Source organism: Podarcis muralis, chromosome 13 (assembly GCF_964188315.1).
Source record: "Podarcis muralis chromosome 13, rPodMur119.hap1.1, whole genome shotgun sequence".
NCBI lineage: Eukaryota > Metazoa > Chordata > Lepidosauria > Squamata > Lacertidae > Podarcis > Podarcis muralis.
The window spans coordinates 28,930,538-28,955,398 of NC_135667.1; the positions used below are offsets into that span (position 1 = coordinate 28,930,538).

The window sequence follows — 24,861 nt, forward strand, 5'->3', positions numbered from 1 at the left end:
CCTCTGATGGGGCGCTTCTGGCAGTCCCTCATCCCATATGCCTTCTGCGCCTTTAGCCTGGGGCTGGCCCTGCCCTGTGGAACTCCTTGCCAAGAGAAGTCCGGCAGGGCTCGACCCTGCTTTCTTTTAGACATCTTTTGAAAACAGTGTTGTTGACTGGGCTTTTGGTACATGCATCTTTCTTCTCTGCCTTTCCTCCAAATATGCATATATAAATGACACCCACCAAAAAAAACCCCTATTTATTTAAAAAGGACCCCCTGGAGGGTTAAGTCCAGTCAAATTCGACTATGGGGTTGTGGTGCTCATCTTGCTTTCAGGCCGAGGGAGCCAGCGTTTGTCCACAGACAGCCTTACAGGTCATGTGGCCGGCATGACTAAAATGCTTCTGGCGCAATGGTACACCGTGATGGAAACCAGAGCACATGGAAACGCCGTTTACCTTCCCACCGCAGCGGTACCTATTTATCTACTTGCACAGGTGTGCTTTCGAACTGCTAGGTTCGCCGGAGCTGGGACAGAGCAACAAGAACTCACCCTGTCACAGGGATTCGAACCGCCAACCTTCTGATCGGCAAGCCCAAGAGGCTCAGTGGTTTAGATCACAGCGCCACCTGCGTCCCTATCTATTTACTGGCCTTCTAGTAATCATAGAAAGCAGCAGGAACAGAGCAATGGACATCCCTAATGAAAATCGGACTCAGGCCCCTCTTTCCAGCTCCCCACTTTTTATCAAACCCTTTTGAGGGTGTGACCAAGCTTAACAGTTTCAAAGCACTCCAAACATCTTGAAAAATGAACAAGGAGGAAACAAAAACTGCCAATGGCTAAAGAGAGCTCCCTTTCCCATCAGTCCAGTGGAAGGTCAGAGGGTCTTTTGTGCATTTAATCACATGCAAAAACGCCTTCAGAATCCTTATCTTGGGTTAAGTGGGATTCACACACATCACTCCATCCAAAGGACTTGAGCTGTATGGGCGCTCAGAGGACTGTGGGGAGGAGAGGGAGGGGAGAGGAGAGGGAGGGCAAGCCCACAGCTGCAAGTTAACCCTTCCCCTCCCAGGGCCGAGGTCCCCCACCAAGCAGCACAAAGTGACTATTCTCAGGGGTGGTGGGGAAACGGGAGGATGCACGTGGTAGCCCAAAAGACAAAGAGGCCCCAGTCATAACTTGAATGCCCCCCTTGTTGCATCAGGAATGCTGCGCTGGCACTGCCTACGCTGCCAGGCACCATGGCTCACTTTCAACTCTTCCCCACCCCCTCCAGACTTTCCAGTTAACACGCAGAAAAATCTAGAGCCTCAGGAAGGAGCTGCAGTAACATCAGACTGAAAAGAAAAGATATAAAGCAAGACAACAGGGACTTACAGCCTTCTCCGCTGATGTGCTTGGTAAGTTCATTAAGCCTAAAATGAAAGGTGAAGGAACAGAAAAGGGGGGGAAATGAGCTAAGGCTGCATTTATTTTGTAAGGGACCAAACCAAGTATCATAACTGCCCCCACATATTTATTTTTTTGCTTTCTAAAATGTTGATCACCTTGCTGTGCGAAACACAACACGAACTTAAAAACCAGGTCGCAATCATTCCCATTCTACAGATGATAAAAAGAACCAAGGCAGCAACTTGGCAAGACTAAATGCACCTCTTAAGTGGGACTTGAATTTGGGCGCTGCCCCATCCTTTCTTCTTTGTACCAATCAAATCAAGGTGAAACCTTCTTAGCCATTCCCCGCCTCCATTCTTCTCCTCTTTGGCTGTGCACACACTATACATTTAATTCACATTTCTTCTCACAAAGAATCCTGGGAACTAAAGTTTGTAAAGGGTGCTGGGAATTGTAGCTCTGCTGTGGGTAAGCTACAGTGCCCATATTTTGGGGGGGGGGGGGCTTGATTTAGATATGCTCTGAAAATATACAGTGTGGATGCAGCCTTAGCCTGCCTTTACTCTTTTGGAAAAGATTCAGGCCTTTCCCACCCAGATGTGGCTCATCTAGCAAGCCAAGTTCCCATAATGCAAACATTTTGACATTCTGGCAGGGCTTTTTTTCTAGATAGAAGAGGAGGAGCACCCAAGTTGTTGAGCTTTTGTTAGGGGGTGGGATCGCCTAAGAAAGCTTCTCTTCTTTGCCCCACCACCGGAGCCTTATGCCACCACCCTCTGCCGCACAGATGTGCCGCCCACAGCCTCTGCCACACGCCACGGTACTGCAGTGCTAGAGCTGCCGGAACACGCCACATAGGTGACAGAACCCACCAACTCAGACACACTCAGTTCCGGTGAGTTCTGGCTGAAAGAAAGCCCTGCTTTTTGGTATGGCACAGCCTTTCGCTTTCAACCTCACATAGGATGCCAAATTACATACTCGGTATCATATTCCACACTTGTGTGGACTACACATGGCCACAGCAGCAATACTGCAGCGCTAGAGCTCGCACGCCTGCAGCTTATACGTGGAGGAGTGGAGTAGATTTATTCAGACAGGAGTCTTGTGACAGAAATCTACCATCACATGGCTCGAAAGATAAGTCCAGCCCCACCTCCCATTCCCGGTTCCCCCTCCTGGCAGCAACATCAAAAACAAATCTGTCTTTACCCTGCAGGAGAATTGTTTGCTTCTAATAACGGGTGGGAGAAGACCCCCCCACCCCCACAATCTTGCTTGATTTGCTCAAGTACAGAAAGGCCTGAGTGTGCTTGTAAAATAGCCACTTGTGGGAGGTTTAACAGCCTCGTGAGCGGCTACCTAATAGCCCCTTCAGCTAAGACACAAATGGGTTCAGAAAAAAATGCAGCAGCCGTACATGGAATTGGGGATGGGCTGTGGAATAAAAGAAGAGGAATGGAGACAGGGGGTTGATCTCTTGTCATCGGCAGGAATGCAGAAAAGCAAAACAGCCTTACCGCTAAAATACATATAGCGCCTGTGTTCTGTTAGGATAGATTGGCTTACGGGCTTGAAGGTTTAGATCCAAGGCCAGTGCTAAACGTTAGGGAAGCCACCTGGCTGCCATTGAAAGCAGCAGATCTGTATTGGGCTGCCCCAACAACACCTAAGTCACTATGTCAACATGTATTTCCAGTTTCCCAACTCCCAGGGCAGAGGAACACAACATGCAGTGATGTCATGTCATGAGAAGTGTTTCACAAGATGCCTGGGGAGAGAAACGTTAACGGGAACTGCTGATCTGACACTGTTCACGCTGCTCTTGCTGTGGGATAGGTCAGCCTACCATGCCACCGAGGCTTCAGCCACCACCTCAGTTTCCCATCTATGTGAAATGGGAATTCTAAGAATCTGCCTCATTGTTTCTGCAGGAGGAGGAAGTTGGAAGAAGGCACTCCAGATCAAGAGTGATTTGTACTGGGGGCGCTTTACTCCGACACCTTGTGCAATGGTTCCCCCACTGAACTGTGCCTGGAAGTGCTGATGAGGATCTAAAAACAGCCTGAATCCTATGTAGACAGAAGCCAGGTAGGGTACAGATTCCAACACACTCAACCAATGGATGCTCAACTGCATTTTAGCCGTTGCACACCAGCCTTGCAAACTCCCTTTGAATGACAACAGCACAATATTTCATTCTCCCAAGTTCAGGATTGGAAGTGCAAGGCTGGGTGAGACTATAGCCTTGGAGCATATCTGTTCTGTTCTATTTTATTTTTGCTACTTTTCTTTTTACTATTTTACTTCACTTTATTTTTACCTCCCCCCCCCCAATAATTTTTATTAGTTTTCAATTACAATAACTCAATGGTAGCCTCATTATAACAATACCAAATCAAAGTACAATTACTAATCCCAATCATTCAAATGTCAAATTATAAAATTTGGGTGGCCTCCTGCATGTGCTAGAACTAATGGTTTGATTATTTACTTTTCTGCATTCCAAATCTTATTCATCTCAATTACTTTCTATCCAAAATAACAATCCGTTATACAACAACTGTAATATTAACGACATCCACTCATCTTAACACATTAAATGATTTATAAATCTATGGGTGAAGCATTCAAACTATATCCTTATTCCTCCTGTGTGTGACAATTATTCTGATGGTGGCGTTCCTTCCTGTCCTTGTAAAATGTATGTCTATCTTTTCCCAGCCATTGCTGCTCCCCATCATGCCTTTGGCGGAGCTAATACCCCATTGCTTATTTTTACTATTTTACTTTATTTTACTATTTTTATTTTCCTATTAATAAAGACTTTTTTTTTTAATTGGCCAGTTGTGTGTGCTCCAGCTCTAACGAACAGCAGCAGCTCAACCGAACTGTGGGTGGGTGTTTTAGCACTTGCACGCTCTGTGACCGTAGTGACAGACTCCAGCTCCCCAACTTGAAAGGAGGCAGTAGCCAATCATATCCAGACCCACTCACTTGATAAATTTCCGGGCAAAGACTTTCAGCTTCCCTGTAGCTGCTGCAGCTGCCAACAACAGATCCAAGCTCTTCCCAGAGAGCATATGTCCCAAGACGCCCAGCAGCCCTTCTGGGGTTTTCGAGTGATCTGAATCCATTGTCTAGAGTAGCAGAGATATAAATAAAGAAAGTAATTGAGTCGATGAAGTTTCCCGATTGGTAACCGGCAGGGAACAAACTACAGAGAATTGTGTAAAGAGAAATCAGTTCTTAGCAACTTAACTACATGCCCGTGGGTATTCATCACCGTTTCACAGAATTCAAATTGTAAAACAAAAAAAAGCAATATGAGAAATAAAAAAGAAATAAAAATACAATTAAAATTCAAGATGAATGTGGCCATGCTGTAGTCCAGCTGAATGAAGTCAGCAGACCACTGGTGGTCCGCAGATCACAGCTTGGGAATCCCTGAACTAAAGAAAGGCGAAAATTTATCGATTGCTAAAAGGAATGTGAAGGCTTTGTCCAATGTTAGAAAGAGAATTAACACAGAAATGTCTCCGGTTCCATTCTTTTAAAAAGAAAAAATATGACTAAGTCGCAATCAATCAACACACATTAACAAAGCACCAACTAAGAGGGGGGAAACACAGAATGCGTAACTTACCATAGATTGTCTTGATTGTCTTTACAAGCAGTATCAAGACATACAAGAAGGTAACAAGATACATAGAGAAGTCTTCAGAGAATTAACAGATATATCTGGATTGCATTTCCAAGACTAGTTCTTGGATGTCTTTCCAGAGGCATTTGTATACTTCAGATGAGGGTCTACCCATTGTTTCTTTGGTTACATGTTCAATAAAGGTTTGTCAGGCCTTGTAAAAATGTGCCTGGCTGTACTTAACCTTCAGAGTAGCAAAACTGGCACTTGTTTCTCCAATAAACTATACTTTCAGATACCTTATGTCTAGGGTCACGCTGTTTGCTAACTTGGTAAATGTTGGTGTGCCACCCCCAATTCCTGTGTCACTTTGTCCCAGAGGGCAAAGCCACCACAGATTTATGTGTGACAGCCCAATGGGTGTGACATAACAACAGAATAGTGTGTGTTTTGCTGTGTTCTCTCTAATACAAGCACAGACAAACTACTCAAGTGGCTTCTTGTGCCAAACAGCTGACCACTGTCCCAGGATATTTTGTGCCCTGTCCCTTTCCCCAAAATGCCTTGAAGTCATTTGATACACTTTGATATGCAAGGCGTAGGTTCAAATCCCCAGTTGTGAAGCTCTGCTATCAGCCAGAGACAAGACACTTTCTTTCAACCTAATTTACAGTGCTATTCAAACCATGTCTACTTGGATGCAACTCAGTGGGCTTCACTTCCAGGTAAGTGGGGTTGTTCAGTTTGTAGCCTTAATCTCGTAACAGCTCTGAGATGAAACATTGCTCTGAGCAACTTCAAGGGAAGATAGCCAAACATAATCATTTCAAAACATAACTACTGTGCATGTCCACACAGAGGTTAAGGCCCACCGAGTTCAGTGGGAGTGTGTCTAGGCCAGGGGTCAGCAACCTTTTTCAGCCGTGGGCCGGTCCACCGTCCCTCAGGCCATGTGGTGGGCCGGACTATATTTTGGGGGGGGAAATGAACAAATTCCAATGCCCCACAAATAACCCAGAGATGCATTTTAAATAAAAGCACACATTCTACTCATGTAAAAACACCAGGCAAGTCCTACAAATAGCCCAGAGATGCATTTTAAATAAAAGGACACATTCTACTCATGTAAGAACACACTGATTCCTGGACCGTCCACAGGCCGGATTGAGAAGGCGATTGGGCTGCATCCGGCCCACGGGCCTTAGGTTGCCTACCCCTGGTCTAGACTTCAGTAGCACCAAAGACTACTACAGCAGTAGTACTAAAAATAATAAAGGTAATCCAGTTTCTGTGTTCAAGATGCCATCACAAGTTTAGTGCCTACTTTCAGGATGTTGGTGACGGTGGGCTCCGCTCGCAGGATGAGGCCTGGGTTGGGTTGGATGTTAGCATTCTCGGGAGACTTTAAACGTGGCGCATGTTCCCGATCAGCGGTCCTGGGTGAGGTCAGAAGAAAAATACCCAAAGTTGAAATAAGAGGGTAAAGAGCTCTTTAATGAAAGTGGAATACTTTGTTATAAGGGCCACCCCACCAGTACAAAATTCACATATCTATAAACTTCTGATGAAAATTCAGGGCAATGACCTTTAATTTCTGAGAGTTTGACTCAGGTTAGCATATTTAACCTGTGGGTTCTCAGAAACAAAACTTCCTAGTTCCCGTGGGCTCAATGCAGATGACAAACTGACTGAGTGGTAAAGTTTTCTACCATGGTTTTGCATGGTCTATACCCTTTAATCCTTTGGAAGCTTTTGGACTCCAACTTCTATCAGATTCAGCCAGTGTGGCCAATGGTCAGGGGGTGATGTAAATGGTTGTCCAACATCTGGAGAACCATAGGTATCCCATCCCCAGTCTGTATTAAGGAAAAAGTGGTAGAATTCGCCCATCCACTTGCCACTCATTCTAATGTGTGCTAAATTTTGAAGACCTTATCCTGTGGCTAGGCTCCCCCACATTTACAGCTTATTTATTTGAAACATTTTTGTTCTAAAAAAGTAAAGGTAAAGGGACCCCTGACCATTAGGTCCAGTCGTGACCGACTCTGGGGTTGCGGCACTCATCTCGCTATGTCGGCGACAGGACAGTCCCTGTCTCCAGGCTTACAATCTAAAAAAGACATGGCACAAAAGGAAACGCAACTGAGAGGGTGGTGGAGGGGTTGGGTGGGGAAGCAAACTCGGGAACTACAGTGGTGCCCCGCAATACGAATGCCTCGCAAGACGAAAAACCCGCAAGACGAAAGGGTTTTCCGTCGCGGAGGCGCTTCGCAAGACGAATTTCCTTATGGGCTTGCTTTGCAAGATGAAAAAGTCTTGCGGGTCTCGCCATTCCCCCCCCCGCTTCCCCCCCCTTTTTCAAAGCCGCTAAGCCGTTAATAGCCTTTTAACAGCTTAGCCGCTAAGCCCACTAAGCCGCTAATAGCGCTAAATCGCTAATAGCGCTAATCCGCTTAGCCGCCAATGGGGTTGCTTCGCAAGACGAAAAAACCGCTAGACGAAGAGAATCGCGGAATGGATTCTTTTCGTCTTGCGAGGCACCACTGTATTATTTCTTAGCTACAGAATTCTTGCAATGACAAGCTAGAATAGAAGGATTTCAAGGAGAGGGGGAGCAAAATGTTGCAGGGCTTTTGGAAGAACAGATGAAGAAGGCCTGCAGTCCCCACTTAAGAAACTGGTCATCTGTATTAGTAATCTGTGGCAGGCAAATATGACCTGGACTAAGGAAGACAGGCCCTGAGTTACAGCATTTCACAGCTACTGCTGTCTTTCAAAGCAAGATTTTTGTCTCCCCTGCTTTTTTGCCATAGTTTCTTTTTTAAAAAGAGTTCAGATATCCATTCCAAGTGCTGTTTATCATTTAAACATGCTGAAATATCTACAGCCTCTGACAGGTTTTGTTTTTTTAATTAAAAAAAAATTATTAACTTAAGTTTAGTGTATTTTGTCGAGGAGCAACCTTTTAATATGCAAACAGAACTCCTACTCACAAGCTGTTTGTGGCTGGATACCCTGAGCAGAAACTGAAAGAAAATGGAAGGAAAAGTCTACGTACATCCTTGCCCAATCCATATTAATAAAACAAGACTAAATCAGCACTGGACAGCTTACTACGGTGTGTCTGAGGGTTTATTTGCTAAGGCGTCAGTTTGTGCTGTGATGAGAGGTGGGTGGGGAGGGAGGGAGAATACAATTCCCCCCCCAACCAGTTTAAAAGGTGTGAAATTAAGCACAGCAGATGCTTCGCAGGCTTAAAAAGCAATGCATTTAATGACTTTGCCAGCTTAAAATGAAATGCAATCATTTTTTTAAAAATAAAAAAGCCGTATTTTTTTTTCCCCTTAAGAGAAAGAAAATTTGAAAGACAGGGCGAGAAGTTTCACTGGCCTCTTTGAAACAACAACACTATTATCAGTATGAATAAACCCTTAAGATTGTGGGAATATATTAACCATCCACTTCCCTAAAGAACTAGTGACAAAACGCTGCCGCAAGGCACAGAGGGTCTTCCCTCCACTGCAGCAGAGCAAGTCAGTAAATGAGGCTGAAGCCACAGCAGCTACAGATTAAAACAAAGCCTGCCACAGTCACTTGTGTACACTTGCACTTTTAAGCTTACATTTAGGAAATGGGCAAGCTTCCTTGCATTTACCACTTGATAAGTTGATCGCATGCATTCGCCCATGGTTTTAGAGAAGCTGAGAATAATGCATGGCTGCTGGGGGAACGTCTTCAAGGCAGCCAAGAACTTCCTTTCCTCTTCCCCACAAGTTAAGGGGCAGAAGCTCAAGAAATGTTGAAGCAACCACTACATGCGCCTTTGCCCCTGCACCTAGCCTATCGCCCCTTTTGCGCAAAGCTAGATAAGCCTACCGTTTGGCGATGAGGTTGTTCATGTTGGCTTCGGAGAGCAGACCCTGCTTGCCACATTCTTGAAAGAGAAGGCTCGTGCAGTCACAGCTGGAAGAACAACCACCAAAAGAGGGGGGAAATGTGTAAAAATGTATGAACAAACATGGTACATAATGGAGACAGACTGTTCTCTCGCTGGACCTTTTGGGGAAGGACACTAGATGGCACAAGGTGAGTTAAGGAAGAGATGGTGGGAATACAAGTAAAGGTGAAAGAATATAACTGGGAGGCACAGAAAGAATCCCCTGATAAAATGCCTCTCTTTGATCGGGTATAACGTCCTTGCGTTTCAGCTGTCATAAAATTGGTAGAGTTTTTATTGAGCTTCATTTTTGACATTGCAAATATAGTAACAATTGGGGAAAGGAGGAATACAAAGGAGGATACCAGGATTCAATTTTCTAGTCTTCACAGCATTAAGGAAAGGACAAACCTTGAGTGGAAGCAACCGCTGCTGAAAGGCTCAAAAGGTCAAAAAGGATATGTGTGGTTTCAGTGACCGACACCTGCATGCTCTAAATTTTGCTTTGGGCCCAGTAAGGAAATTGCTCAACCTGTCCTGAAGGGGGTTGTGCTCCCCACCCAAGGATTGGTTAGCATTTTGAGAATGGCCACAGATCCAGCTTTGTCTCTAGAGGCCTAAGTGGCCTGCTGCAGTATGTTTTGCATTTTTATCTGTGCTACTCCTAAGTTTTGCTTTCATGGGGAATATGTCACTTTAGCCAGACAAATGCCTTCCAGGTAGAGACAGAAGCTTGCTCAGTGCTGCCCAGCAAGCTTCCTAGTTGAGGAGCAGGCAAATGAACCCTGGTCTCCTCCATCCAAGCTCAATGCTCTTCCCATTACCACACAGCTACCTACAAGACCAACCAAACTGGTTGGCTCAATTCTGTAAACAAAGCACATTTGCATGTGTACATTCACTTCCTTTGCATAACCTATTGAGTTTTCCTGCCAGCCATGAGAGAGAGGTTGCTAATTACTGAACGTTTCTGAGCCTCTATCCACCCATTTTCAAGGCTACTTTAAAGGCATGCCACCTCAAAAAACCCCCAAAAACCCACCAGAAACCTAAAACAAACATCTGGATTCTCAAGGTGCTGAATTATGCAATTCTGCACTTGCAAGTTGAGACCACAGGAGTGCAGAATGAACAGAATCCAGGAGTTGCTCATTGTACCCTACGGCTCATAGGCAGGCAATTTATCATGTATCATGCACAGAGCACATCCAGCCCTGGTTGAAGGATTAAGCGTTAAGAAAGAACCACCTCAAGTTTGTGCTTATGTTTCCATAACAGAACAAAGCGTTCAAGAGCTGGGCACAAGAAAATTGGACCAAACTGATTCAAAATACTACTTTATGCAAGAGCGACACCGACTGCTTCACACATTGGGGAGTTTGGGTCTTAATCTATCATGCAGAACAAACAGTTCTAATTGCGACATCAGCAGCAAACTTATGCATGGCGAATTCTGTTTACAAGGCTGTCCGCTTTCCCTGGCCCTTCCCCCAGTTCTAATCTCCTGTTATATCACACCCAGCAGGGGGAAAACAGGGAATTTTCCTTGAAAAATTCCCATTTCAGATTAAACTGTGCTAGCTTCTAGTTTTCTGTTGTCAGTGCTATTGTTCTGTATTTTGTATATCTGTGTTTCCAACACTCTCTTACAATGCTTTGAATGCTTGGTGTAAGCCGCTTTGGACACAGCGGCATGTAAGTAAACGCAGTCAACCAATCAACATCTGGAATGTTACTGTGTTAAGAAAACAGGGAGTAGGTTTGAGCAGTGAAGAAGAGGCCCAGTCCTCCCACAGGCCCCTTCTACTAACCAAACCAGTTTCTGTGACTGGTGACCACTTCAGAGAGCTTCTACCAGGTTCCGGCTTGAGTAACAAACACACCTCCCTCACAAGTTGGTCCATTTAACTTCCTCTGGATGACAACCACCTCAGCAATTTCTCCCATTATCTAACCCTGCTCAACTCTGCCGTGTCTATCAGGTTGTTCTCATCTCAACCTTGACCGTGCCCCTACTCCAAATAGCAAACTGGTTTTGGCCAAAATATCCCTCCAACCTAGTCTTCAATGCTCATTATTCAACTTGGTTCAATCAGGGGAAATAATGATGTGTTTATGTCCTGTCTCTAGTCACTTGCTGTATTTTTTTGTGTTCAATTAAATATATCAAACAACAACAACATTAAATTTAAAAAGCAGCCTTCATCCTGACAGTAACACTAGGGTTGCCAAGCTCCCTAAGAGTTAGACCCTGAGATTCAAGGAGCGGAGCTTTGGAGGACAAAGGATGGTGGCTGGCAGCTAAGAGAGTGGCATCTCATGGGAGTAGAGACCATGATAAACATGGGAGTGAAACTGAGAGAAGAACTCCCAGGCCAAGCAGGAAAATCCCTTGGGCTCTGTCCTCTCTACTTGAAGGGCCACGAAGAAGGGGAACTTACTTGCAGCGTTGGTCAGCCTTGTCCAGAAGGGGCGTCAGCTTCAGAAGGAACTCAAAGGCACAATTCACATCTTCAGTGAAGTCCTGCAATTGCACAATTATTTTCTTCCTTACATCCAAAGGGTCTGCCAATGCTGTACTGGAATCCCCACCCATAATCCTCTATAAAAACAGGCCAAGGCAGTGCATCCCAATAAGCCCACTAAGAACATTAAAAAGGTAAAGGTACCCCTGCCCGTACGGGCCAGTCTTGACAGACTCTGGGGTTGTGCGCCCATCTCACTCAAGAGGCCGGGGGCCAGCGCTGTCCGGAGACACTTCCAGGTCACGTGGCCAGCGTGACAAAGCTGCATCTGGCGAGCCAGCGCAGCACACGGAACGCCGTTTACCTTCCCGCCAGTAAGCGGTCCCTATTTATCTACTTGCACCTGGGGGTGCTTTTGAACTGCTAGGTTGGCAGGCGCTGGGACCGAGCAACAGGAGCGCACCCCGCTGCGGGGATTCGAACCGCCGACCTTTCGATCGGCAAGCCCTAGGCGCTGAGGCTTTTACCCACAGCGCCACCCGCGTCCCTATACTAAGAACATTAGCTCCTGGTAATTTCTTTTCGGCAAGCTTCATGCTACAGAATTTGCCACTGAACAAGCTAGGAAAAAAAAATATTCCAGCAAACTTAAAGGGTTGGTTGTTTTGTTTCTCTCCACGCCCCCCCTTTTGTGGTGTAGAAGCTTGAACCACTTGATTAAGTAAACTGAAGCCCTGCAGACACACTGGTGAAGAATTACTTCTTTTGAACTGCTCTTTGCAAGTGGTACATTGCAGTTGGGGGTTTTATAGAGTAAGGGAGAATATGATAAATGTGTGTGGAACTGATTTTTTGTCTCCCCCAGATTTTATGTGGCATGGAATTTAGAAAGAAAAAGAAAACTTATGCTGAGGTTTGAAAGGTGAAATATGAATAGCAGGTGATTTTTTTAATTTGTATTTTTAAAGGAGGCAGTTTCAAATGTTAAGCTTTGAGACTAATTTGTTTTCATCTACCTCTCTTAAAGACCACATTAGACTGGGAAGACAGGTTCGAATCCCACTTTAGCCATAAACTCACTCAGTAGCAGAAGAACTACTTTTTAACCAAAAGCTCCATTTAGCCCAGCATTCTGTCTAAGGCAGCAGACAGCAGTCAAATGCCTCTGTGAAGCTCACAAAGAGGGTATGATGGAAATGCCTTTCTTCTTTGACCTAAAGCATGATAATCATAGAAATTCTGGCTCTTCATCCTTACCCATCATGGCTAGAGTCACTGATGGGCCTTGTTCTCACTGAAAATCCCATCTTTAACCTAAGCATTATTAATTGCAAAACTAAAATCATGATGATTTGCTTCTATTTTTCTTCCCAAATAATTTTTAGCAGTTCTAAACAAATACAGTGGTACCTCGGGTTACGAACTTAATTTGTTCCGGAGGTCCGTTCTTAACCCAAAACCGTTCTTAACCTGAGGTGCGCTTTTGCTAATGGGGCCTCCTGCTGCCGCCACACCGCTGCCACACGATTTCCGTTCTCATCCTGGGGCAAAGTTTGCAACCCGGAGCAACTACTTCCGGGTTAGCGGAGTTTGTAACCCAAAGTGTTTGTAACCCAAAGCGTTTGTAGCCCGAGGTACCACTGTAAATAGAACACTGATGTAGCTGTTGTGATGATGATGATGATGATTTGCTTTTCAAAAAGCAACCTTTACCTTTTCTCCTTGAGGATATTTTTTCAGTTTTACGAGTACTTGTGGAATCTGAAAAGGAGCAAAGTAAGAATTTAATAAGGGACGTCAAAACTATCACCCCCGCCCCATCTCCTTGTGAATTTTGGTCCCTGGTTCACTCGTCCTGGACTGCCAAAAACTCCTTTGCCTTTTCACTCCCTTCCCCCTTTTCACAGCCCCTCCTCCTCCTAGACCCTGCAAGACAGTTGTTCCTGACTTCTGTTCCACTCAGTCCCATTGCCCTTTAACAATCCTCTGGCCCTCCAGATGTTGCTGAACTAAAACTCCCATCACCCCCAGCAAGAATGGCCAAGGATGGTTCAGCCATATCATGAGCATCCAAAGTTTTCTACAGCTGCTTGTGGTCCTCTTTCCCAAAACACCTTCATACCTCTATTCTCCCGTGAACCCTAACTGCACACAGACCCTGTGCAAACTGGCCTTTGCTTTCCTCATAAATGCCAAGCTGTTTTTCAACTTCTTATTACTATTATCTTCACACTCCGATGTTAGAACATTTCATGTTCCATCTACGAACATTCCATGACATGAAACTAGCCTAACTAATGCTCAGAAAAGGTTCGAAGTCAGTCTGGTTGCTGCTTCCGGACTCCTTATCAACCAAGTCAAAGTCGCAAACTGGCTTAATTACTTCCAGTGACAAATCTGGGGTGGATGCTAATGTGGTCGGAAGGTTTCAAATCTCAACTCGGCTATGAAACTGATTTCTCCCTTGCTTTTGAAGATAAGAAAGCATTTTGCACATGAAACTGGAAATAAATATTCAAAAAACCAACAAACTCCAAAATGTAGAATTAGGCATGTCTAATCTGATCTTCATGCTATCATATGGCAACAAGCTCCAGAGATTAACTGTTTGCTATTTCTTTTGCTTTCCAGTTTGTTCAGGAGTGTGTGTGTGTGTTTGTCTCTTTCATACTTCTTAATTTATTCCTCTTTGCATGGCTGATAAGTTACATGATGTACTTGAGTTGCAATGGAGATTTACTGAGCAGGCAGGGAATGCTAAGTTGCAATTTGCTGGATCTCTTTGGGGGAATCTAGCAGCGTCACAAGTGTGTTTACCAAGAAAGCCAGGGAGATGGAAGACAGAGCCATCTGGCTTATGTTTACATTGCAAAAAAACAAAAAAATAAAATAAGTATATAGCTAAATACAGATACTCCTCCAGGCTCTACCAAAGATGACAGCCCAGAAAGAGCATAAGAAGAGATTGGTGTTTCCACTCACTATAATAGTGAATGGCATCCAAGACCCCGGCTGCCAGTAGATCTGAGAACCTGGATTGATGCAGATGGGGGAAACTATGATTACAAAGGGCAAAAATTATCATGGCAGAGGTTACAGTGTGAGAGTAAAAGTATTTGAACAAGACCCTAGGGGACTTTGGTATTTCTTCCTTTTCCTTCCTAATCCCTAATGTTGCAGCTGCGTTGTGCCAGGACTGATACAGGGGCAGCCATACTTGATCCTGATCAGCAGCGTGTTTTACCAACCCAGGGTTCCTGAAGCCAGAGGTGAGGACTGGAGTAGAGTTGGCAGAAGTTACTGTTCTGTTGACCAGTCAAAAGCAAAAGGCTGGGCTCCAAAGTGCTCACAAGACTGGCCAATCCAGAGGTCTCGTGCTGCCTGCCAATTGCAGAGGTCGAGGTTGGACACACCTATCCATGCCTTCTATACCTGAAGAGAACTCCGGGCCCAAGCATACACAGCCCCAGGTACTCAAAGCAGAGATTGAGAATCTGTAGCTTTCCAGATGTCGTTCAATTACAGTTCCCAATTCCTGACCCGCTGGCCAAACTGACTCAGGCTGTTGGGAGTCTGAGTCCAATGACACCTGAAGGCCACAGGTTTAGATTCCCTGGTTGAGAACCTAGAAAGGAGCACTAGAGTGGTCAGGTTACTGAGACACTCTCCTTCCCCATTTTGCTTAAATAATATTTCTAGACCTTGCAGTTGCAGAAAACAACCACAGCCTTGAACATAAAACTCTCAGTTTCTGCTAAAAGTTTGGAATCAGTGTCCAGATACACGTCTCCAAAGGTGCCCCTATCAAAAAATGAAGCAGGGGACAGGGGGCTGCAGGTAGACCCCAAGGATAATTGGGTGTGTGTGTGCAACCAGGTTGGAAAAACAGGAATATCAACCAGATATTTGGGAGAGTCTACCAAGCCTGTGCAATGTCAGAAAATAGAAGCAGAAAGAAGCCTGTTACAGGGGGAGAAAACTGTTTAATTACGGAGAAGCGGGGTAGGTGAGGGATAACGTGAAACCCATTCACTTCACCTAGGTCAGCCACACAGCTCAGGAGGAAACATGGGCTAAGGCAGTGTTTCCCAACCTTGGGCCTCCAGCTGTTTTTGAACTACAATTCCCATCATCCCTGACCACAGGTCTTGCTAGCTAGGGATGATGGGAGTTGTAGTCCAAAAACAGCTGGAGGCCCAAGGTTGGGAAACACTGGGCTAAGGCAATGTATCAGGAATGCAGGGACTGCTTTATATCAAGTCAGACTATGGGTCCCTCTAGTTCAGTACTGTCTGCACCAACTGGGAGTGACCAACTGTCTCCAGGATTTCAGGCGAGGGATGTTCCCCAGCTCTCACATGGAGATACCAAAGATTGGACTTTGGGCATACAACGCATGCGCTCTACCACTGAGTTACTGCCCCCTCTCTTGTACCTGATGCCCTAAAACGACCATGAATTTATCCAACTTCCCATAACCCTTTTGGTCTCTGTTGCTTGGTAAGCTGGGAAACTCAGATGATAAACAAAGGAACTTTACGAAAGGCTGAGCCCCAGCTATTTGGGCCTAAGGGCACCTTACCTTGAGGAATGTGAAGGCTGTCCATTTGAGTTCCTCTGTCCCTTCAGGAGACTCAATCAGCCCCACAAAGCAGGCTTTCCAGATTTCCAGAATGAAAAGTGGGGACGGAATGCGCTAGCAGGGAGAAGAGACACAGGGAGAGAAGGCCTCAGGATCTTCCTCAGGGAACACAGTTTGGATTCAGAGTGGCACAGTACTGACAAAAAAAAGGCTGGATGCAAGATTTCTAGCACACTCGTTGGACTATCCAGCAGTCCCATTCCACCATCACCCCAACTTCTCACGCAAAGCACACTTCGCACACTCTGAAGAGTGTTGTGCATCATGATCCTTCAGCCAAGAGTCCACAAACTGCAGCTGGGCTTGATAACCTGTAATAATTTATCCTAACCAGCAGGAGTAAGTGCCTAGAAGCACCGACAGTCCCTCTTTCTACAAAGTGAGTGCAGCGCCCCCCCTTCCTCCTCCCCCACCCACAAATGAATGAGAAGGGCTTAGAGGACAGATGGCATGGCACCTGTGTACTTCTCTTATTAGAAAACATACGGCCCCCACCTCCCTTGCAAGTATAACATATGCCACTAAACAACAGAGCCTCCCTCTCCCAAAGTCTAGTCCTGGTTTTTCCCAATCCCTATCCGACAGCTCTTCACAAAAATACTGCCTCCCTCTCAGCTCCTCCAAACTCTCTCGGCTCAAATAGCTTCTTCCCTGTTCTTTGCACCCACTTCTACACAGATTCATTCATGCCCATAGAAAGTGAGGTAGGACTTCAATAACAATATCCTTTCCTATCATAGACACCCGCTCCATGTTTTGCTCTCTTCCTTGCAGCAACACACACACAACCACACACAACCACATTGTTCTTTTACTAGGGGCTGCACCCCTGCTCACCAACCCCACTGCCATTCCTCCCACATTAACCCCCTAGAGCTTCCTTCCCCTTCCCACCCCATACAATTACTAAGCTTGTTTTCCACCTTCCCAAGCCATTTCTGAAGCCATTTCTCTTTTGTATTCTGCAGCCCCACCATGTACCTGTTTTCACCTTTACCCTCATGTCCATTCCTCCCTCCTTTACCGCAAGCTCCCCTATACACCACCTCTCAGGTAACTTCCTGAGTCTTCCTCCTACACATTTCAACTACTAAGCACCCTTACGTCCAGTTATGAAGCCACCACCCCCTCCTACACTTCAGAGAGAAAGAGAGAAGCATCACAAGAAAAACTGGGCCTTGGTCATCAGCCTGCTAAGTGAATAACGGCGGGAGAAATTATGCTGAAGCATTCTCTCCAGAGACTAGAAGCTCCCAGCTCTCCCAGGTTTCCAGCCAAAAGCACAGAAAGTTTGCTTAAAAAGCTACACCTGCCTTTTTCTTCTTTCCATCCCCAAATTTATAGGGCAAAGCCAGCACTATACAGCCAGTATAGGTCTCCTACTGTCATCTTAACTCTCTTTAATTTTCCATTGTTTTAATTTGTATTTCAAAAGAGAGGTACAACAGATGCCCAGACTAGATAAACAGTTCGCCTCATGGTAAAACTGATCCTGGACAGTACCATTTCGGAATGCATAGGAGGGACAACAGGACTGAATTCACTGCTATTCAAGCACATTATTCATATAGAAAACTGTGTGCCAGGGGGAAAGGATCTAGTCCAGTCTTCCTACGACATGCTAGCTACCTAAGTGCTGGATGTTCTTCTTTTATTCATGGAAGAAAATTCAAATATGTAAGCCCCCATCTGCAGTCTGAAGTGGAACATTTCTACCATGCAATGGGACTCCAATGGGAGTCACAGACGCAGTGAGACAAAGCATCCTTCCTATGGTCCAGCCATACCTGCATCCTTTTGACCATCATGAGTTGCTCCACCAGCGGCTGCGGCTCTCCAGTCAGGTTCATCGTCCCCTCTAGCAGCACCACGGCATGGATCGTGGGGAAGCCAGTTTTGTTCAGCTGTTCCGCGTGCACAGAGAGCATAGTGGGGATACTGTGTGGAAAATTGGGGCAGGGAGGAAGAAGAGGTATTAGAAGTTCGGTTCCGTTTGTGTATGGAGAGGAAAAAGCTCGCTCCTCACAGTGCAGCTGCCATCTGCCCACCTCTTGACAAGGCCAATGCACTCCTCTGCCTGGCTTTGTAACTGGCTGTTGTTGATGTGTCCTAAATTGTCTCCCAGCTTGGAAAGAGATTGTTCGATCGCGCTCCAGGAAGCTAAAAAGGAAAAGCAGCATTTTAAGTTCCAATCAGCTCTTAGCCCTTGGTAATAGTTCTGCTGCCTTGGGAGATGCTAGGGGTTGACCCCAGGACCTTCTAAGAGTGTAGTCTACCTCTTTGTGAAACTGTTTCCTCAAACTGAGGCTAGGTAAATTTATTAATGTTTGGGATCACACCTCGAACGCTGAAGATGCTGCTTCCATGTTGAACTTTTTAAAAAGGCAATGGAGACTCTGAAGTTTAAAAACAGCCACCAGAGTATTTCCAAATATTAATTTTTTTGAGGGAAAGCTGTGAAACAGCAGGCTTGCCCAATAGGGAAGCAGCAGTGCAATCTCCATGTAGGCAAAGGAGAAGAAACAAGGCCCATGAATAAAGAAGACTGGGGTGGTGCTACTTCAGATCTTGTAAAGGGCCCTTGTGATTTTCGGGGGGGGGGGAATCCATACCCAAACTACAGGAGAGTCCTGTAGTTGGCACTGGAATCTTGGATTCAAATCAAGCCCTACAGTTCTCAATGTAAATATTTTGCCTCTCTCCCACAAGACCACCAGCCACGTACGTGTCTCTTCCAACTTGGCTATATGAATCAGGGCCCGGTTCTTGGTGCTGCCCAGGATTTTTGCCAGCCGCTCTAGGCACATTGTGAGCTGGTTCTCAGCAGACCCCTGCTCCAGAGGCTCCTTCATCTTCTCTGTGTAGAAGGCAGCACAGCGCAGCATCCAGTTGAGGACACTCATCAAGGCACGGCAGAGGCCAATGCATTCTTCTGCCTTGCCATGGCAGCTGCACAAAAAGCAAAAAAGAGAGGGCAAATTCAGTCACATGACTTTGGTGGCCCTAAGAACTTCACTTTGGGACACCTGCATCATTTTCCAGGTCTCATCCCCCCCCCCTCCAAGCTCCACTCAGATGCGCGTGGGAACTTGGGAGACAACGAAAGAACCTCCAAAAGAAAAGTGTGTCGAGGACCATCCAGTAACTTCTCAGGGGGAGGGGAAGCAGGACAGAGATGGGAGCAGAAAAGACAACTTGAATGTGAACACAACCAGGGAAGGTCTTTTTCTATTTGTGTTCTGCTTTACTGTGCCAAATGAGACAGACAGGACAGGAGGCCTGAACTACAGTCATACCTCGGGTTGAAGTTCCTTCAGGTTGAGCGCTTTCGGGTGGCGCTCTGGGGCGACCCGGAAGTAACGGAACGCGTTACTTCCGGGTTTCGCCGCTCACGCATGCGTAGACAGTCAAAATGATGTCACGTGTATGCGCGGCAAATCGCAACCCACGCAGACGCGGGTTGCGTTTATTTCAGGATGTGAACGGGGCTCTGGAACGGATCCTGTTCGTATCCAGAGGTACCACTATAGTAGAAAAACAGTGAATGGCCACCTAAATACCGTATTTTTCGCTCTATAAGACGCACCAGACCATAAGACGCACTTAGTTTTTGAATCTCAGAAGCCAGAACAGCAAGAGGGATCGCTGCGCAGTGAAAGCAGTGATCCCTCTTGCTGTTCTGGCTTCTGGGATAGCTGCGCAGCCTGCATTCGCTCCATAAGACGCACACACATTTCCCCTTACTTTTTAGGAGGGAAAAAGTGAGTCTTATAGAGCAAAAAATACGGTACCTTTTCATGCCTTCATCTTCAACACCATTCCCAGGCCTCACACTCCCTCCTTTTGTGCAGTCCCCTTTGCCCTCTCATTTTCACCTTCATTCCCCTTTTTCCTACCCCCTCCTTACTTTTCTGAACTCTCTCTTGCACACAGATAACCCGTTTCCTTGCCTTATCCCCTCTCTCCTTTTCTTTACCCCCAGCTCTGCTGTTTCTCCTCGTTAAAACTAGTTTGCTTGCTTTTTTAAAAAAAAGGACAGTCCCTCAGTGTTTCTCCATCCTTGCTTTACTCAAATTTCTGCTGTTGTTTGAGTACAGCAAGAAGGGAGGAACACTGAAAGGGGTTGGAAATTGTTGTTGGAAATTTTCCTCTTCCTCAGCTGCCTCATGCGAGATTCACAGTAACTGGTTTTGCCACAGTGATGTCTGAGCACTCGAAGTGCCCTTTCTGAAGAGATACAGTAGCCTCATTCCTGAGAGTCCCAATGGTCTGGCAAGTCTAAGCATATTTACTATGTGAAGATGCCTAATGCAATAGACAAGGGATTGGGTGGAGGCAGATGCATTTATGACATAAGGTGCCTTCACGTCATCCATAGGAAGTAGTGAATAAAAGCTGCAAAGCTGTGTGGTTCAGTGAAAAGAAGACCAAGTACATTTTCAGGGACTCTGTGCAGCCTATTAAGAGACTAAACTGCAAACCAGGAAGTTCCTGGTTCATATCTTCAACAGGAACAGGCAAGCCATTATCTCAGCTTCAACCCTCCATCTGCAATATAAGCGTAACAACACTCAGGTACCTACCTTACGGGACTATTTTAAGAATCACTGAGATAATATGTACGTAAAACTATTCACAAGGACTTGCCGATCAGAAGGTCGGCGGTTCGAATCCCCGCAATGGGGTGAGCTCCCGTTGCTCAGTCCCTGCTCCTGCCCACCTAGCAGTTCGAAGGCACGTCAAAGTGCAAGTAGATAAATAGGTACCGCTCTGGCAGGAAGGTAAACGGCGTTTCCGTGCGCTGCTCTGGTTCGCCAGAAGCGGCTTAGTCATGCTGGCCACATGCTGTACGCCGGCTCCCTCAGTCAATAAAGCGAGATGAGCGCCGCAACCCCAGAGTCGGCCACGACTGGACCTAATGGTCAGGGGTCCCTTTACCTTTTAAAAGCTATTCACAATAATGTGACGTATCCTTACTGCCATCACACAGCAGTACTTGGAGAATGTAGGGGCTGAGAGAATGGCTCAAGTCGCAAAACTCTGTTGCCCAACCTCCTTAAGCCTGGAAGCATCTCTGCCCAATACTGTTTTACTGGGGCTTCACAGCAACCCCAGGAAGGGAGAGGATAATGGGGGATTTCTCCTACCATCCTGGGACACCAGAATCGATAACTGGAAGAAATCAAGCATCTGGAGCTTGCACCCTGTGGCACTGCTGGGTACACTGTCACATTCACCATCGCCACAGTACTTGCCTTTGTTTAAACAAATTAAAAAGGGGAAAGGAAAATTATCCAAGCCTATGATTAAAGTGGCCTGGCTCAGAAAGCGAACGAGGATTGAAGAAGAAACCCTCTCAACGGGACAAGCACTACTGCAATAGGAACAAATAATCCCAGACCTGAAGGGTTTTGATCAAATTGAAAAACAGAAGATTGAATTAACCAGGGAGAGGATTAAGTCGTCGGCTTTGTATGTGGCTGAGAACAGCTGTTTATCACCATTCTGGTGACAGGTTAATATTCATTGTTTCTGTTTTCTTGTAGGAAGGGAGAGTTCCTGCTTCCTCCTGTTTCAGTCTGCTCCAGTGTACTCACCTGTTAGCTCTAAATAAACTAAGGGCTCCTATAGAAAAAATATCACAGGCTTTGTCAAGATTTTAGAAAGGCAGGGGTTTTATTCTTTGATAAAACCAAAGATATAAGAGTTCCATGAAAAACTGTGGTTCTCCTATACGGAGGGCAGAACTGGGTTTCCTGACAATTATTGTGTTCTTTTACTGATACATCACTCTGCACATTTTAAAAAGGGCATTTCTAGTTCCACGGTTGCGAATATAACATTTGCAATATCAGTCATTGCATGCAACTCGGGGGGTTTAAGCACATATTGCTGCCAATTTAGGTATTTTCATTGTAAGGGCTCTTCATCCGCCAAACTCCAATCCTCTATATTTTGTGGGCACGCATATGCGTGTCCTGTACAAACTCTGTCCCTAGCTACTTACGGCCACTGGACAAGGCACTTGATGAATCTATATTTAAAAAGTAGCACGTTGTCACATTTAATACTGTCATACAGCATGTTATATAGGCTAAAAAGCTTTCCTGTGGCTCTCCATTGCTTTACATCACAAGTCTAGTAGCTGATTTTGAGCTACAAGGACTTCTGTGGCTTGGGCCAACCTACCTAAGAAAGCACCTCCACTCTAGTATGCCATCATAGGGTGGTATCCAATGCTGGTCATACTCAGAATAGACCCGCTAAAGTTAATGGAGATGATGAACTTCGGTTCATTATTTTCAATAGGTCTGCTCTGAGTAGGACTAGCATGGCACACAGCCCCATTATCTCCGAGACACTCTATCAAGAACATACTCTACAGACACTCTGGGGTAGCTAGACCTTGGTCTGATCTAGCAATACACTATCATGTTCTTTTTTCTTTCTTTTTTTATTTTATTTTTTTATTTTACAGATATAAATTTATAGCCATACCAAATACACATCCATATAAAGAGATTACTTTGAATATTGAGACTTCTCCCCATCCCCTCCATGGGTCCTATTGTCAACATTTTCAATTGCATATTATTTCTTAATCTGTATTTTATACCTACCCATATTGTCCATAGTATCTGTTACATTGCAAGGGAGATTAAAACTCTGCCAATGTTTTCATCAGCTTACAGGGGTCTTCTAAATAAATTATAAACTTTTCCCATTCTTTCTTGAATTTCTTGTCTTCTTGGTCCTTGAGCTTTCTGGACAGTTTTGCCATTTCAGCATAGTCTTTCCCTTCTCTAATCTTTTTCTGGTAAGCATTTTGTTGGGTGAAGAAACCTCTCATTACACTTTCATGCTCTTACACGGGCAAGTTATACTGTATATCCAATGCAAATTAGTTCTGCTTTAATTATTAGGAGATGTAGTTGGTGGCTGTTAGTTGTTGTTTATGTCTGCTGTCGGTCAATTTCAGTCTTGTAGGAGCTTTATTTAAAAAGCTAGAATTACCATGATCCAATTTACAACGCAGGAGTGCATACATAGGATCGCCTAACAGTCAAGGCACAAAATAAAAAAATTCCTTCCAGCAGCACCTTAAGAGACCAACTAAGTTTGTTCTTGGTATGAGCTTTCGTGTGCATGCATTTGTTTCGACTACAGCAGACCAACACGGCTACCTACCAGTAACTAGAGGCAAGGCACAGTTCAGCAAAACAAAGTACTGTACTTTTCCCTGTATAAGACGCCCCCATGTATAAGACGCCCCCTATTTTGAGGGACTCAAATTTAAGAAAATGGGGGGAGATGGCACAGAGTTGTTGAGCTTTTGGGGGGGATTACCCATGGTTTTTGAGCTTTTTTTAGGGGGGATTGCTGAAAATCACTCACCTGCACACATCGCAAAATCTGCTTCTTGTCTGTCTGCTCACCGGCAGAAGCTGCCAATCACCCGCCCAATTGCCGCAGCGTCAACCAATCAACACCAACCACTGCCGCAGCAACCAATCACACGCACAATAGGTGCTAACAGCTGCGGCAGCAACCAATCAAACATCCACCCTTATACCCATATATAAGATGACCCCCATTTTTCAGCATGATTTTAAAAGAAAAAACCCTAGTCTTATACACAGAAAAGTACGGTACGTGCTCTTATTTAAGAACCTAAGGAGTCCCTTGCCAGATCAGATGAAGGCCCACCTACTCAGTAATTCTTTTTCAACAATCCCAACAACCAGCAGGTGCCAGGTGGTCCATTAGCTGATTACTGTTTAGCTTCTGCCCACCCTGGATTATGGCGCACTACATACGTGTGTACTGGAAAGTATCCCTCACTCCCTACCTGAGCCGGTCACAGAACATATCCATGATTTCCAGCAATGACTGGACACAGAGGTCTCGGGAGAAGTCATCAAACTGAAACAGGTAAAACAAAAGCAAGAGCTCGTGTCAAAAGAAAAGCATGCAAAACACGGACTTGGGACAGCTTCAAAAGGGAATGAAGACAAATTCACGGCATGTAAAGCTACCAGCCATGATGGCTGTGTACTGCCAGTTGCTTGGAATCACAAGTTGGGAGTGCCGTTGTGCTCAGGTCTTGTGTGCAGGCTTCCCATAGGCACCTAGCTAGCCACTCCAAGAATAAGATACTGGGCTATATGGGCTTTTGGTCTAATTTATAAGGCTCTTCATACATTCTCTGAGAAGAGAGAAATCAAAGCGTGAAAAGAAAGGAAAGAACTGTGAGCTGGAAGTGCACACTTGGTCTTATAAACACAGCTAAGAGTCACAGCTGGGTGATATCTGGTTTTCAACATTGCAATATATCACCAGGTAAACATCACAGTGTCTGAAATATGGATGGAACTATGTAGAGGCGAACAGTAGGGCTGGGCGATGTCTGGTCTTCAGCTTTTGATATATCACCAGCTAAACGCTGTGATATACTGATATATCACAATGTCCGAAATAAGGATGGAGCTATGTAGAGATTTTGGCTGGCTTCATGGTTTCTCCCAGATTTAGACTTTTGCATAGCGTGCGCACACACAATTTGCTATATATTGCCAGGTCAAAAATTATGAAACCGATATCACGATATGAACTACAAACTGTTTTGGAAGCTATAGACCAGGCCTAGGTCAACAGAATGGTGAAACACGTGCGAGTTTAAGGAATCTAATGTGGTAGGTGGGGAATAGGAGATATGATCAGCCCCAAGACTGTGGTCATGTAGAGATTTCAACCCTCAGTAGGCTAAGCAGAACACTTGTACACTGGT

The 24,861-nt window shown here is 45.3% G+C and overlaps 1 protein-coding gene across 8 annotated transcripts in view; it reads right to left on the bottom strand.

Annotated features, from left to right (window-relative positions):
- MED24 (mediator complex subunit 24) overlaps positions 1-24,861 on the bottom strand; it is a 53,211-nt gene that overhangs the window by 15,879 nt on the left and 12,471 nt on the right. For 5 of the 8 annotated variants that reach the window (XM_077917286.1, XM_077917285.1, XM_077917284.1 and 2 more), the window contains exons 5-16: positions 23,923-23,996; positions 18,799-19,022; positions 18,122-18,233; positions 17,861-18,011; positions 16,014-16,127; positions 13,145-13,192; positions 11,408-11,490; positions 8,906-8,992; positions 8,023-8,055; positions 6,354-6,465; positions 4,384-4,526; positions 1,369-1,406 (exon numbers count right to left, since the gene is read on the bottom strand). In XM_077917286.1, coding sequence (XP_077773412.1) covers positions 1,369-1,406; positions 4,384-4,526; positions 6,354-6,465; positions 8,023-8,055; positions 8,906-8,992; positions 11,408-11,490; positions 13,145-13,192; positions 16,014-16,127; positions 17,861-18,011; positions 18,122-18,233; positions 18,799-19,022; positions 23,923-23,996 — 1,219 coding nt within the window. The remainder of the gene's footprint in view (positions 1-1,368; positions 1,407-4,383; positions 4,527-6,353; positions 6,466-8,022; positions 8,056-8,905; positions 8,993-11,407; positions 11,491-13,144; positions 13,193-16,013; positions 16,128-17,860; positions 18,012-18,121; positions 18,234-18,798; positions 19,023-23,922; positions 23,997-24,861) is intronic. The other 3 variants (XM_077917289.1, XM_028701527.2, XM_077917287.1) reach the window with 1 other exon arrangement.